This window comes from Salmo salar, chromosome ssa16, assembly GCF_905237065.1.
Source record: "Salmo salar chromosome ssa16, Ssal_v3.1, whole genome shotgun sequence".
Lineage (NCBI taxonomy): Eukaryota > Metazoa > Chordata > Actinopteri > Salmoniformes > Salmonidae > Salmo > Salmo salar.
Genome location: NC_059457.1, coordinates 81960397 through 81973489, shown reverse-complemented (window position 1 = coordinate 81973489; position 13093 = coordinate 81960397). Strand labels below are relative to the sequence as shown.

The 13093-nt window shown below is 47.2% G+C and overlaps 2 protein-coding genes across 10 annotated transcripts; one reads left to right on the top strand and one right to left on the bottom strand.

The window, feature by feature from the left end:
- Window positions 1–1509: 1509 nt before the first annotated feature.
- LOC106574888 (frizzled-5) lies at window positions 1510–5030 on the top strand. 2 transcript variants are annotated; one of them, XM_014151020.2, is made up of 3 exons: window positions 1510–1571; window positions 1715–1843; window positions 2038–5030. In XM_014151020.2, exon 3 carries the CDS (start codon window positions 2054–2056, stop codon window positions 3845–3847), a length of 1794 nt encoding a protein of 597 aa, XP_014006495.2. In that variant the 5' UTR covers window positions 1510–1571; window positions 1715–1843; window positions 2038–2053; the 3' UTR covers window positions 3848–5030. The 2 variants fall into 2 exon arrangements, with proteins under 2 accessions (XP_014006495.2, XP_045554080.1); XM_045698124.1 differs by having other exon boundaries at window positions 1514–1843.
- Window positions 5031–5323: 293 nt separating this feature from the next.
- LOC106574885 (cyclin-Y-like protein 1) lies at window positions 5324–13088 on the bottom strand. 8 transcript variants are annotated; one of them, XM_014151016.2, is made up of 10 exons: window positions 12270–13088; window positions 11507–11581; window positions 10211–10251; window positions 9978–10075; window positions 9848–9883; window positions 8284–8335; window positions 8071–8190; window positions 7405–7571; window positions 6448–6610; window positions 5324–6120 (listed from the first exon to the last, which is right to left on the bottom strand). In XM_014151016.2, exons 1-10 carry the CDS (start codon window positions 12430–12432, stop codon window positions 6004–6006), a joined length of 1032 nt encoding a protein of 343 aa, XP_014006491.1. In that variant the 5' UTR covers window positions 12433–13088; the 3' UTR covers window positions 5324–6003. The 8 variants fall into 8 exon arrangements, with proteins under 8 accessions (XP_014006491.1, XP_045554081.1, XP_045554086.1 ...); XM_045698125.1 differs by lacking the exon at window positions 8071–8190; XM_045698130.1 differs by lacking the exons at window positions 9848–9883; window positions 9978–10075; window positions 10211–10251; window positions 11507–11581; window positions 12270–13088 and adding an exon at window positions 9417–9443 and having other exon boundaries at window positions 8284–8412.
- Window positions 13089–13093: the final 5 nt, after the last annotated feature.

Below are 13093 nucleotides of genomic sequence, written 5' to 3'. Positions count from 1 at the left end.
GAGTATATCACACACAGGACAAACACACAGGTTAATTATAGGAGTATATCACACACAGGACAAACACACAGGTTAATTATAGGAGTATATCCCACACAGGACAAACACACAGGTTAATTATAGGAGTATATCACACACAGGACAAACACACAGGTTAATTATAGGAGTATATCACACACAGGACAAACACACAGGTTAATTATAGGAGTATATCCCACACAGGACAAACACACAGGTTAATTATAGGAGTATATCACACACAGGACAAACACACAGGTTAATTATAGGAGTATATCACACACAGGACAAACACACAGGTTAATTATAGGAGTATATCACACACAGGACAAACACACAGGTTAATTATAGGAGTATATCACACACAGGACAAACACACAGGTTAATTATAGGAGTATATCACACACAGGACACACACACAGGTTAATTATAGGAGTATATCACACACAGGACAAACACACAGGTTAATTATAGGAGTATATCCCACACAGGACAAACACACAGGTTAATTATAGGAGTATATCACACACAGGACAAACACACAGGTTAATTATAGGAGTATATCACACACAGGACAAACACACAGGTTAATTATAGGAGTATATCACACACAGGACAAACACACAGGTTAATTATAGGAGTATATCACACACAGGACAAACACACAGGTTAATTATAGAAGTATATCACACACAGGACAAACACACAGGTTAATTATAGGAGTATATCACACACAGGACAAACACACAGGTTAATTATAGGAGTATATCACACACAGGACAAGTGTTCAAGTAGACCTACCTGTTTGATATTCTGTCTGTAGTTTAGGACAAAGATATATGTCTGATTAGGTGCAGAGTTGAACTGGCACACTGCAGTCCACATACACCGAGTATACAAAACATTTAAGTGCCTTTGAACAGGGTATGGTTGTAGGTGCCAGGCTTGTGTCAAGAACTGCAACGCTGCTGGATTTTTCACGCTCAATAATTTCCTATGTGTGCCAAAGGACTTCCAGCCAACTGTGAGAAGCATTGGAGTCAACATGACATCCATGTGGAACTCTTTCGACACCTTGTAGAGTCCATTCCCTGAATAATTGAGGCTGTTCTGAGGGCAAAAGTGTGTGGGGGGGGGCTTGCAACTCAATACTAGGAAGGTGTTTATCTAAATTGAAATTCACATTAACTAGTATTTTTGATAAAACATTGTAGGTGTGAGGTCATATAGAATGTATTCAGTTGTCTGATAAGGTTATGGTAAAAGAAATGAATGGTTTGAGTTGGTCACAACACTACTTTAAACATTGTCTATCTTTACTGGTGATGTTACATAGATTGTAGGCCTATAAAAATAAGGAATGATATTACTTTATGTGATAAGTAGGTTATGGGTAAGGAATGTAGTGATTGAGTCGTTCAGGGTGTGAGCAGATTCCTATTGGAGAGGACGCAGCCCTGTGGGCGTGGCTGTCCAGAGTAAGCGGCTAAGGTGTAGTTAGTCAGTATGGTTTGGAGCCGGAGCGAGAAGACGCACAAGGGAAGACAATCGTGGTGTGTATATTTTCTTTCAGAAAATAGGAGGCTGTTTCACTAAATATTGTTGAAAGACAAAGTGTGGCGCAAGGATTACGCGTTGCTGCCTGAAAATTCCGTCTGTATTATCGAGTCGAAATTGACTTTATTTGATTGCGCAGGAGGCGCGTTTCCTAAAGGTACACTGGGAGTGAATTTCAGTGGTGGCAAGATTATCAGATGGCGCTTCTCTCATTGATTGGCATTGGATATTGATGAGGTAGCTTCCATTTTCCCGTGCGATCGACTTGGTGAGTTATCAATTTTTATCAACTTGCTTCATCACTGTATTTCTTAGCCTTTACGTGTGAGTGAATAAGCGCACACCCGAAAGTGCATTGGATGTATTATTGATAGAACATAGAAACAGTAATACAATGTTTCAAATGTTCAGAGCGCAGTTCCTATCCAATAACCTCAATTTTCTTTGTGTGGAAATCCCCAGCGTTGGAGGAGCTTCCATGGCGACCATGACGCACAACTGCCCTTTTTACATCAGCCTTCTGTGCCTGCTCCTGCTGATGCGCGCACAACCGGTGCGCGCTGCCTCCAAGGCCATCGTGTGTGAACCCATCACGGTCCCCATGTGCAAGGGCATCGGCTACAACCTCACCTACACTCCCAACCAGTTTAACCACGACACTCAGGACGAGGTGGGGCTGGAGGTGCACCAGTTCTGGCCACTGGTGCGCATTCACTGTTCCCCTGACCTGCTCTTCTTCCTCTGCAGCATGTACACACCTATCTGCATCCCGGACTATCGCAAGCCTCTGCCCCCGTGCCGCTCCGTGTGCGACCGGGCCAAGCGCGGCTGCTCCCCCCTGATGAGCCAGTATGGTTTTGAATGGCCCGAGAGGATGAGCTGCGAGGGGCTGCCAGAGCTGGGTGATGCTGACCGCCTCTGTATGGACCGGAACAGCAGTGACGCCACAACTCTGTCCCCAGGCCCAGCCTTCCCCCCGAAGCCTACCTCCAAGGCCCCCCACCGCAACCCAGCCCGCCGCAGGCCGCCTCTCCTGCCCAAACCCCACCACAGTCAATACCACCACCAGGACTGTGAACAACGTGGCTGCCGCTGTCGCCACCCCCTGGTATCCGTCAAGACTGAGGCCCGCTCACTGTACGGCCAAGGCGTCCACACAGGCCCCGTGGAGAACTGTGCCCAGCCCTGCCATCAGCCCTACTTCACCCCGGACGAACACGCCTTCACCTCCCTCTGGATCGGCCTGTGGTCGATCCTCTGCTTCGTCTCAACCTTAACTACGGTGGTCACGTTCCTGATTGACCGCGACCGCTTCTCCTACCCCGAGCTGCCTATCGTCTACCTGGCTGCCTGCTACCTCTTCATCTCCCTGGGATACATGGTGCGGCTGGCGGCGGGCCACGAGCGTGTGGCGTGCTCCGAGGATGGCGGGCACGTGCTGTACGACGCTTCGGGCCCTGCTGGCCTGTGCACCTTGGTGTTCCTGCTGGTCTACTTCTTTGGCATGGCTGGCGCAATCTGGTGGGTGGTGCTCTCGCTCACCTGGTTCCTGGCGGCGGGCATGAAGTGGGGCAACGAGGCCATCGCTGGGTACTCGCAGTACTTCCACCTGGCTGCCTGGCTGGTGCCCAGCGTCAAGACCATCGCTGTGCTGGCCCTGAGCGCTGCAGACGGAGACCCTGTGGCAGGGATATGCTACGTGGGCAACCAGAGTGTGGAGAGCCTGCGGGGCTTTGTGCTTGCGCCCCTGGTGGTCTACCTCTTCACAGGCTCCCTCTTCCTCCTAGCTGGGTTTGTATCATTGTTCCGCATCCGCAGCGTCATCAAGCAGGGGGGGACCAAGACGGACAAGCTGGAGAAGCTGATGTTAAGGCTGGGCCTCTTTACCGTCCTCTACACGGTCCCTGCCGCGGTGGTGGTGGCCTGTCTGGTGTACGAGCAGCACCTCAGGCCCCAGTGGGACAGGGGCCTTTCCTGCTCCTGCCAGGCTGAGAGAGAGAGGCTAGGCCTAGGGCCAGACCACGCCATCTTCATGCTGAAGTACTTTATGAGCCTGGTGGTGGGGATCACCTCAGGGGTGTGGGTGTGGTCTGGGAAGACACTGGAGTCGTGGAGGAGGTTCCTGGGGAGGTGCTGTTGTTCATGTCCCTGCTGGGGCCACAAACCGTCCAGCGCGTCAGTGTACAGCGAGGCCAGCACATCCCTTACGACACGCACCGGGCTGCTCCCCTCGCAGTCTGAGCACAAGTCCCTGTCGCACCCATCTGTGTGACCAGACTGGCTGGACTCTTGTCAGACTCATGGTGCTCCACATAGTGGCTGTTGGAAGAAACTAGATGGATGCTAATTTAACTTATTGAACGGATTGTAAATTATGTAAACTATTGTCTTCACATAAGGACATGTTTAAAGCAAATTGTGGAAGTATAAAAAAAACCCGTTTTGTTTTTGTATTATATTTCCTAGTTCTCATTCTAGACTCACTGCAGGAGATTTCCCCTGAAGTACACTTCAATGTGTCTCTAGGATTTTTAAATGACATGTTTTGCTAGTATGTCCTTAACCAGAAACGTAATGGTCAGGAATCCAATCAACAGTTATGTCATTAACCTGGATAACTGAGTGGCATGGTATTCTTCTATACGTAATAAAGATGGAGAATTACTATTTGTCATTTTATTTAAAGTAGCCATCCTAAAAGGACATTTCACTCTGGAAATGTTTATGGACACAGTAATGCCTTGTTAGGAGGGGGGAATGTCACTACCCATTTATGCTTATGTGCAGAATTTAATATGAAGTCTGTTTAAAAAAAACATTGTCTTAATCTGTATCGGATGAATTGAAGTGTCATCACTCAATGTCTTTGTTTTACTCTTCCTGTTAAATTCATATCCCAAGTATACACAAGGGGTGAAAATGAGGAAAAAAGTGTTTTAACTTTAAGGCATTCAAGGAGTTGGTCTGATTGGAATCCATGTCATCGTTCTTCCCCTTGCTTGAGGAGCAATATAGATCCCCCACACTTGTGCTATGTCATTACTTACCTGGACCACCTATTGAGACGTGCCTTTAAATCAGGTGAAAGGAGACTGGAGTGCCCCTAAAAGGTACAACTTCCCACTGTTGTAGCGTCTTCTGCCTCCATGTGGTGGGTTCTAGTAATTACAGCAGCACTTAAATATTGTGAAAGGACAATCTTGTTTTTCTCTGCAAATGTGTTAGCCATAATCTACCTCTTAGTAAAACTACACTGGGATTTCATTTTTTCCACTACTTCAAGGGTTGTATTATCGTCCCATTTATCAAATGGCCTTAAGTCTTATACCTAATAAATCAACTGAATGGATCAGTGTACATGCAGGTCTCCTTCAAAAAAGTGCCTTGTCTAATTTTGGCATGTTAAAGTACGTAGCCTGTAACCCAGGTAGAGAATAAAAGCCTGTTGGAACATGTTCTGTCGTGCCGTGGGTTGGTCTGATTCTAAAAACCATCAACGCTTATGGAGCATACGCTTCTCCAGCCTAGTCCTGTCAGATCTATGAAAAACCAATGGGAAAATAAAACCAGCCCAATTTATTTGAAATAATTTCAAATACAGGGCTTGATTGAGCTTAACCTGGCACATGAAACCAATAAAATAGCTGCAAAACTGCCAACCCCGCTCATCTGGCACTCCTGGCAGGCTGAAGTAAACCCAGGACTGACACCATGAATCTTATCTAGAAATGGGACACCATACACAGAATTTATAGTTTATTACAGTTTATTTGAAATAAACAGCAACTGAAAATATGTTCAATTAAAAACTGATACATTTCACAGCTAAAGGGCCTACACAGTAAGCAAAGAAAACCGTCCTACGTCACTATCTGTCCGTCCGTGTGCCAAACTACACCACAGGGTAGAGGCTTCGTCACCATGGTCAGTGTGTGTGTCAGTCACTCTAACCCTTTGATTTTTACAGATCTAGAGTGTATGAGTAGGTGTCAGTGGTGGAGCTGCCACCATACAGATCTGGAGTGTATGAGTAGGTATCAGTGGTGGAGCTGCCACCATACAGATCTGGAGTGTATGAGTAGGTATCAGTGGTGGAGCTGCCACCATACAGATCTGGAGTGTATGAGTAGGTATCAGTGGTGGAGCTGCCACCATACAGATCTGGAGTGTATGAGTAGGTATCAGTGGTGGAGCTGCCACCATACAGATCTGGGGTGTATGAGTAGGTATCAGTGGTGGAGCTGCCACCATACAGATCTGGGGTGTATGAGTAGGTATCAGTGGTGGAGCTGCCACCATACAGATCTGGAGGTGGGGGTGATTTGGGACCCGCTGTGTGTGTCGATGGTGCCAGTGAGTGTCTAGTTTAGGAAGGCCTTCGGTGCATCCTCATCCTCCGCCTGTCCTGTGTGTGTAGCAGGTCCAGCTTTACGACAGCACGGCGTGGGTGGTTCGGACACCCACCAGATTGTCTGCGCTGAGGGACCTCCTTATGGTCACCTTGCCCAGATCCTTGTATCTGTCCTCACACAGTCTGGAGATAGCCTGGGAACGCCACAACACTGAATATAGACTAGGAACAACACGTATGTAACCCCAAGGTCACTCAACAGTTAAATCATAACATAAAGACAAGATATTGGCCCCTCCCACCTAGGCACTTGTGTAGATAGGTGTACATTCCCCCTAGCCAATCAGAAGGCAGAGTGGATCTACCTAATTTCTAACACCTATGCAATTGTTTAGTATCTACATGATCATAGGGGCTGGGGTTGTTTCTGAACAGGACTAAGTCAACCAGGACTATCATTAAACTCTCCTCTTGCCAAGTAGCAGTGTTTTCATTCCTGCTGTACTAGAAGCTCTCCTCACCTCCAGTTTAGTGGCTCGCTGGTTGTCAAGTGGCTCCAGGGGGAAGTTGAGGTTGTTGTCGTCGGCCAGGGAGCGCAGGTCAAAGTAGTACTTGGCGTAGACGCTGGCTGGCACGTTGATGTTGAACTGAAGCAGCTCCAGGAAGTGCCTCTCCATCTCGTTCCTGTGAGCGGTAGAGAGAGCGGTACAGGTAGAGAGAGAGGGTGGTAGAGCATGAATCTCAGCAGTCTTATCCTCCATACTCTCCAAGCATCCTTTTCAAAACGTCAAGATTGAGGATGCAATTAATCGAGGGAAGACTTTGAGATGTACCTGGCCAGCCAGGCAAAATCTAATTTTATTGATTACATAAGACGATGAGTTTTGACCCACATGGCAACGTTCCAATTTAACGATGCACCTCCTAATATTGATTTATATGAGGATGTTGACAGTTCAGTCTTGGGTGAGACAAAACTAATTCCTGCACACTTCTATGGAGACCTTTGTCAGCAGCATCAATCTATTAAACTGTATTAATATAGTCCTTTGAACAAGGGTGTGCCACAAAGAGCCCTGTAGCCTGTCCTACAGCCAGTAAGAAGCCCACAGCCTGAATCCTAAAAGTACCCCGACACCCCCCAAATTCAACTGGACTTCCAAGCCACCTCCCACTGCTTTTTTATATTCTTCTCTCCAAATCAGGGACTGATTAAGACCTGGGACACCAGATGGGTGCAATTAATGATCAGATAGAACAGAATATCAGCAGGCTCCGGGACCTCGTAGGGTCAGAGTTGAATACCCCTGCCCTAAGCACTTAGATATGAGAGGATTGGAGAGCTGAAAGGATGATGGTAGTTGTCCCTATTGCTTACACCTATCCAACCCTCAGATCTAATGCCTAAAGGTTGGGGTGACTTGTAAAGGTGAGCAGTCATGGGGACAGGTGAGTGGACAGGACAGAGGGACACTGACATGTCCTCCACGGTGATGTCCTTGAGGATCTGGCAGTAGTCTACGTTCCACACGGCCTGGTCGTCCCACACCTTGGACGCCAGCAGGATGGCGCCCAGTACGATACGCTTCCAGTTGCACGGACAGATGTCCATCTCTGCATAGGTCAGCAGACGCTCCAGGTACACCTTGGGAAAGGATGGACACACAGTAAATGAGACTCATCTGACACTGCTGGACACACAGGAACACCGTTACCAGGGCCAGGTGTTCAGCAGGAGACAATAGATTATTATGCAGAACAACGTCAGCTTTCAACACGCCACAACATTTAACTACTAAACATGCCCAGAGTGAAACTCCCTGTGATAGGGCAGCTGACTGGTGGCCTCCTGCCATAGGGCAGCTGACTGGTGGCCTCCTGCCATAGGGCAGCTGACTGGTGGCCTCCTGCCATAGGGCAACTGACTGGTGGCCTCCTGCCATAGGGCAACTGACTGGTGGCCTCCTGCCATAGGGCAACTGACTGGTGGCCTCCTGCCATAGGGCAACTGACTGGTGGCCTCCTGCCATAGGGCAACTGACTGGTGGCCTCCTGCCATAGGGCAACTGACTGGTGGCCTCCTGCCATAGGGCAACTGACTGGTGGCCTCCTGCCATAGGGCAACTGACTGGTGGCATACGTACCAGGGTGACGATGGCACACTCAGCAGTCAGCTGGGCCGAGCTGAAGAGCGTGCGGACAAAGCGGTAGATGAGCTTGTGTTCAGGGTCCACGCTGTAGTAGTCTTCTGGAACCTTCTCTCTCTGAGGAAGAGGAGGCCTGGCCAGTCAGTCTGACAGGAGGCTTGGTGTGCACACACACACATGGACATACAGTATCTACTTCCACCTACTCACCGTTAATGGGTGGATCTTCTCATCGAAAATGTCCAGAGAACGGTTTGAATCCCTGATGAGGGGGAAAAAAGACTGAAGACTACTGCTACATGCCCACACCTTCATTACCATGTTACTATGACAACACACCTTCATTACCATGTCACACAAATCAAAACACCTTCATTACCATGTTACCATGTCACCACACCTTCCTTACCATGTTACCGCGTCACCACACCTTCCTTACCATGTTACCGCGTCACCACACCTTCCTTACCATGTTACCGCGTCACCACACCTTCCTTACCATGTTACCGCGTCACACACCTTCATTACCATGTTACCACACCTTCATTACCATGTCACCACACCTTCATTACCATGTTACCGTGTCACCACACCTTCATTACCATGTTACCGTGTCACCACACCTTCATTACCATGTTACCGTGTCACCACACCTTCATTACCATGTTACCGTGTCACCACACCTTCATTACCATGTTACCGTGTCACCACACCTTCATTACCATGTTACCGTGTCACCACACCTTCATTACCATGTTACCGTGTCACCACACCTTCATTACCATGTTACCGTGTCACCACACCTTCATTACCATGTTACCGTGTCACCACACCTTCATTACCATGTTACCGTGTCACCACACCTTCATTACCATGTTACCGTGTCACCACACCTTCATTACCATGTTACCGTGTCACCACACCTTCATTACCATGTTACCGTGTCACCACACCTTCATTACCATGTTACCGTGTCACCACACCTTCATTACCATGTTACCGTGTCACCACACCTTCATTACCATGTTACCGTGTCACCACACCTTCATTACCATGTTACCGTGTCACCACACCTTCATTACCATGTTACCGTGTCACCACACCTTCATTACCATGTTACCGTGTCACCACACCTTCATTACCATGTTACTATGTCACCACACCTTCATTACCATGTTACTATGTCACCACACCTTCATTACCATGTTACTATGTCACCACACCTTCATTACCATGTTACTATGTCACCACACCTTCATTACCATGTTACTATGTCACCACACCTTCATTACCATGTTACTATGTCACCACACCTTCATTACCATGTTACTATATCACCACACCTTCATTACCATGTTACTATGTCACCACACCTTCATTACCATGTTACTGTATCACCACACCTTCATTACCATGTTACTGTGTCACCACACCTTCATTACCATGTTACTGTGTCACCACACCTTCATTACCATGTTACTGTGTCACCACACCTTCATTACCATGTTACTGTGTCACCACACCTTCATTACCATGTTACTATGGTCAAACAAATCAACACACCATTATCATGTTACTATGGGCAAACAAATCAACACACCATTACCATGTTATATGTCACCACACCTCCATTACCATGTTACTATGTCACCACACCATTACCATGTTACTATATCACCACAAATCAACACAAAACTCCTCCATTTACCTCACCATGTCTCTACATCATTTTTCTCACTGTTTTTCTCATAAATCAATGACAGATAGAACCTACCTGTTTTTTATGTGATAGTATATAGCCAACGTGACACTGGAACAGAGAGAGACAAGACGGTGAGTTCTTACAATGACCGCCTCTTTTCTGCTCTGTCGTGTGTGTGTGTGTGGAGGTAAGGAGGACTCACCATTTGACCGTACTCTTCAGGTTGGGCAGGCTGACCGTGCTATCATCAAGGAATATTGTGGAGCAGGAGCTGTACTTTTTAGATAACCCAGGAGACGTCTAGGAAAAGGGATTAGTTGTTAGTCAATGGAACAGGGAAAACATAGCATCACTTCCTGACATCTCTGCACTAGTATCAGTGGATGTCCATGGGTAGCCATAGTAACGCACGCCTGGAAAGATGAATTTACTCACGTGATGATTACTTAAGTAGTTACTTCTCCTTTTCTCCCGCACTGGAGGAAAAAAAGTCAGACAAATCTTAGGTCAGTGTTGAATAACTATCTGACTGACCATTAGACAGACTCTTCTGTTGTCCATACCACACCTGGGACATGATCTGCATGGCACAACGTTGTGGGACGTTCAGATAAAGAAATATATTACGTAGAACAAGCGTGCCCCTCTGACATGTAGAATAAGAAAGCACGTCAACTCTATTCATGATATTTCTATCTGCGCTGTTCCATGATAAGCAGAGGATACAGCCACGAGAAGGAGAAGATCCCCATGCCACTTGTGGCGACATGCTGCACGGAGCCTTCACCGTGCACTGCCACTTTAAGAGCGCATCAGCAGTCAGGAAGGGGGAGATAAAGATAGCTCTTCCGGTGCTCTGTGGAGAGCTCTCGGTTGGCGCGGCAGTTTGACAGTGTGTGCAACTCTGCAGAAGTCTTGTTTATTTTCAGCATACTTAGTAAAGTGTTGAAGTGGAACTCCGGTGTTTGCGCTCTAGGTGGTGGGTGCATCTCTTGGGAGCGCTCCTGTCATTGATCACATGGAGTGGTAGCAACATTGTTGCGAAACTTTGACAAACAAACCAACCATCAGGTGTATCCGACGGACAGTCAGTGCAACTGCAAGCCTGAAGTCAACAGCTAAGATCCCTTTCTCTCTGTGCTTTACACTGCAGTACTCTTCTCTCTCCCCCCCAATACACTCCCTTTGATGTTCAGTGTCCCTGGACTATTATTGCTCCGCCAGATGTGTTCGGGTTGACATTTTAGTTAAAGGGAGGTTGCGTGCGAGTTTATTGTTGTTTGAACTGTATTGATTTGGTACCATTGACATTTTGCCGAGAATAGTTGACATTTTAAGGCCTTTGTTTTGCCTATGAATACACCCCCCCTCCCTGGGAGGTAATACCGAATATTGCACATTTTCTAAGGGTTATGAGTGGGTTCTTTCTTGTCAATTGTTTCTATGAACTTGCCTTTTCAATAGCTCTGCACATTATTATTGTAGGAGGTATTATTGGTTGGGTTACCCCTGTGCTGTGACATGTGTTTTATATGGTGTGTCTTACCCTTTCCACTTGCTATCTGGCCAACAGTCTACACTCTAGACAGTCTCTCCTGCTGATGTGTGTTTCTGGTAGCAGAACTCCATCTATCCTACTCTTTACCTTTCAGCAGGGTTAATACCGGCCTGCCTGGCGCCAGAACAAAATGTATTTTATTTACCCCTCTAACAATACCGCTACACACTTACCATCAGTCTGCGACTTGTTGAGGAAGATTGTGCTGGCTCTGGCATTATCGGATGGGTTGGACTCCTGTGCCAATTCTGAAAGAAACAAGAAATACACACTTAGCCTCTTATCACGAACACCATAAGAATGCACACGTATCCCAACTATATGCACCATTTGTATCTTAAAACGGCAGAGTGAGATACAGTATAATACTGACTGATTACAGATCAGAACTTCCGGGGGTGCACCTTGTGACTTGACATTATGACACTCACTATACTCTGGGAAAGGGGGATACCTAGTCAGTTGTCCAACTGTATGTATTCAACTGAAATGTGTCTTCCGCATTTCACTCAACCCCTCTGAATCAGAGAGGTGCTGGGGGCTGTCATAATCGACATCCACATCTTCGGAGCCCGGGGAACAGTGGGTTAACTGCCTTGCTCAGGGGCAGAACGACAGATTGACCTTGTCAGGTCAGGGATTCGATCCAGCAACCTTTCGGTTACTGGCCCAACGCTCTAACCACTAAGCTACCTGGCTATAGCCGAAGCATAAACAATGCTGGATACTCTGCAGGATCTCTTGGAATAGCTGAACCAATATGACGACTGCACAATCAATAGTGCAACAGGTCATATGCTGATGTGTGATGTATGCATTGTGCGTTAACAGCAAGCAATATCTTCCTTTCCCCTTTCATGCATGTCTTGGCTGTTCAGAGAGGTGTGACCATGACGTATACCCGTCCACTCCAGCTTATCCGAAAAGTACACCTACCATCCGGGACCTCTCTATCGCTGATGTGCTGCAGATAGGTGCCCGTGTCCTCGCTTACGTCGTCGCCAGTGGTGGTTATTGGGTAGTCGTCGAGCTCGACTGCTCTCCTCGCAATCTTTGGACTCCCACCGGGGGACATGCAGCATGACACTGTAGCCCCCATGATTGAACAATTAGCTAAAGTCCTACCACTGACTACACCCCAGAAATCTGAAAGAACCGTCCACTCGTCTATAACATCAGACAGAACCTCTGTCAGTGATGTCTGGTCTCAAAATGACACATTCAATTTTAAATACATGAGTAGCAGCCACATATCGGGGTTCATATCTACAACACACCATTCAAACTGAACAGTTGAATCCCTATATTTTTCAGGGCGTGTGCGCAAAGGCATGGCGAGTAGCGCATTGATACGTCGGCCAGATACAGGCTTGACCACTAATCTAATGGCTGGCAACGCTAGGACGCCGGTTTAACCGTTAATGGCAACACGAAATACTCGGTTTTAAAAAGCCTAGCTGCTAGACAGCTGATACAACGTTACAAAATATTAATCTGGTCTTCATAAACCAGACGTAGTTTGCTAGCAACTAGCTGGCAAGCTATTGCTAGCTAGCCCTGCACCCGGCTAACACTAATCCAGGCTTCAGCTAACTGGCTACTTATGCCGGTCCACTTGATTTAGCTATTCTTGCAATGCATTGCAGTCAGAGAATATGCCGAATTCCTTCGTCTCAGCAAAAGTTCCCGGTATGGTCGTTCACCGTACACAGAAATGTATAATGCTCAGATTTGACACGACTAGCTAGCCTGCTAACAGC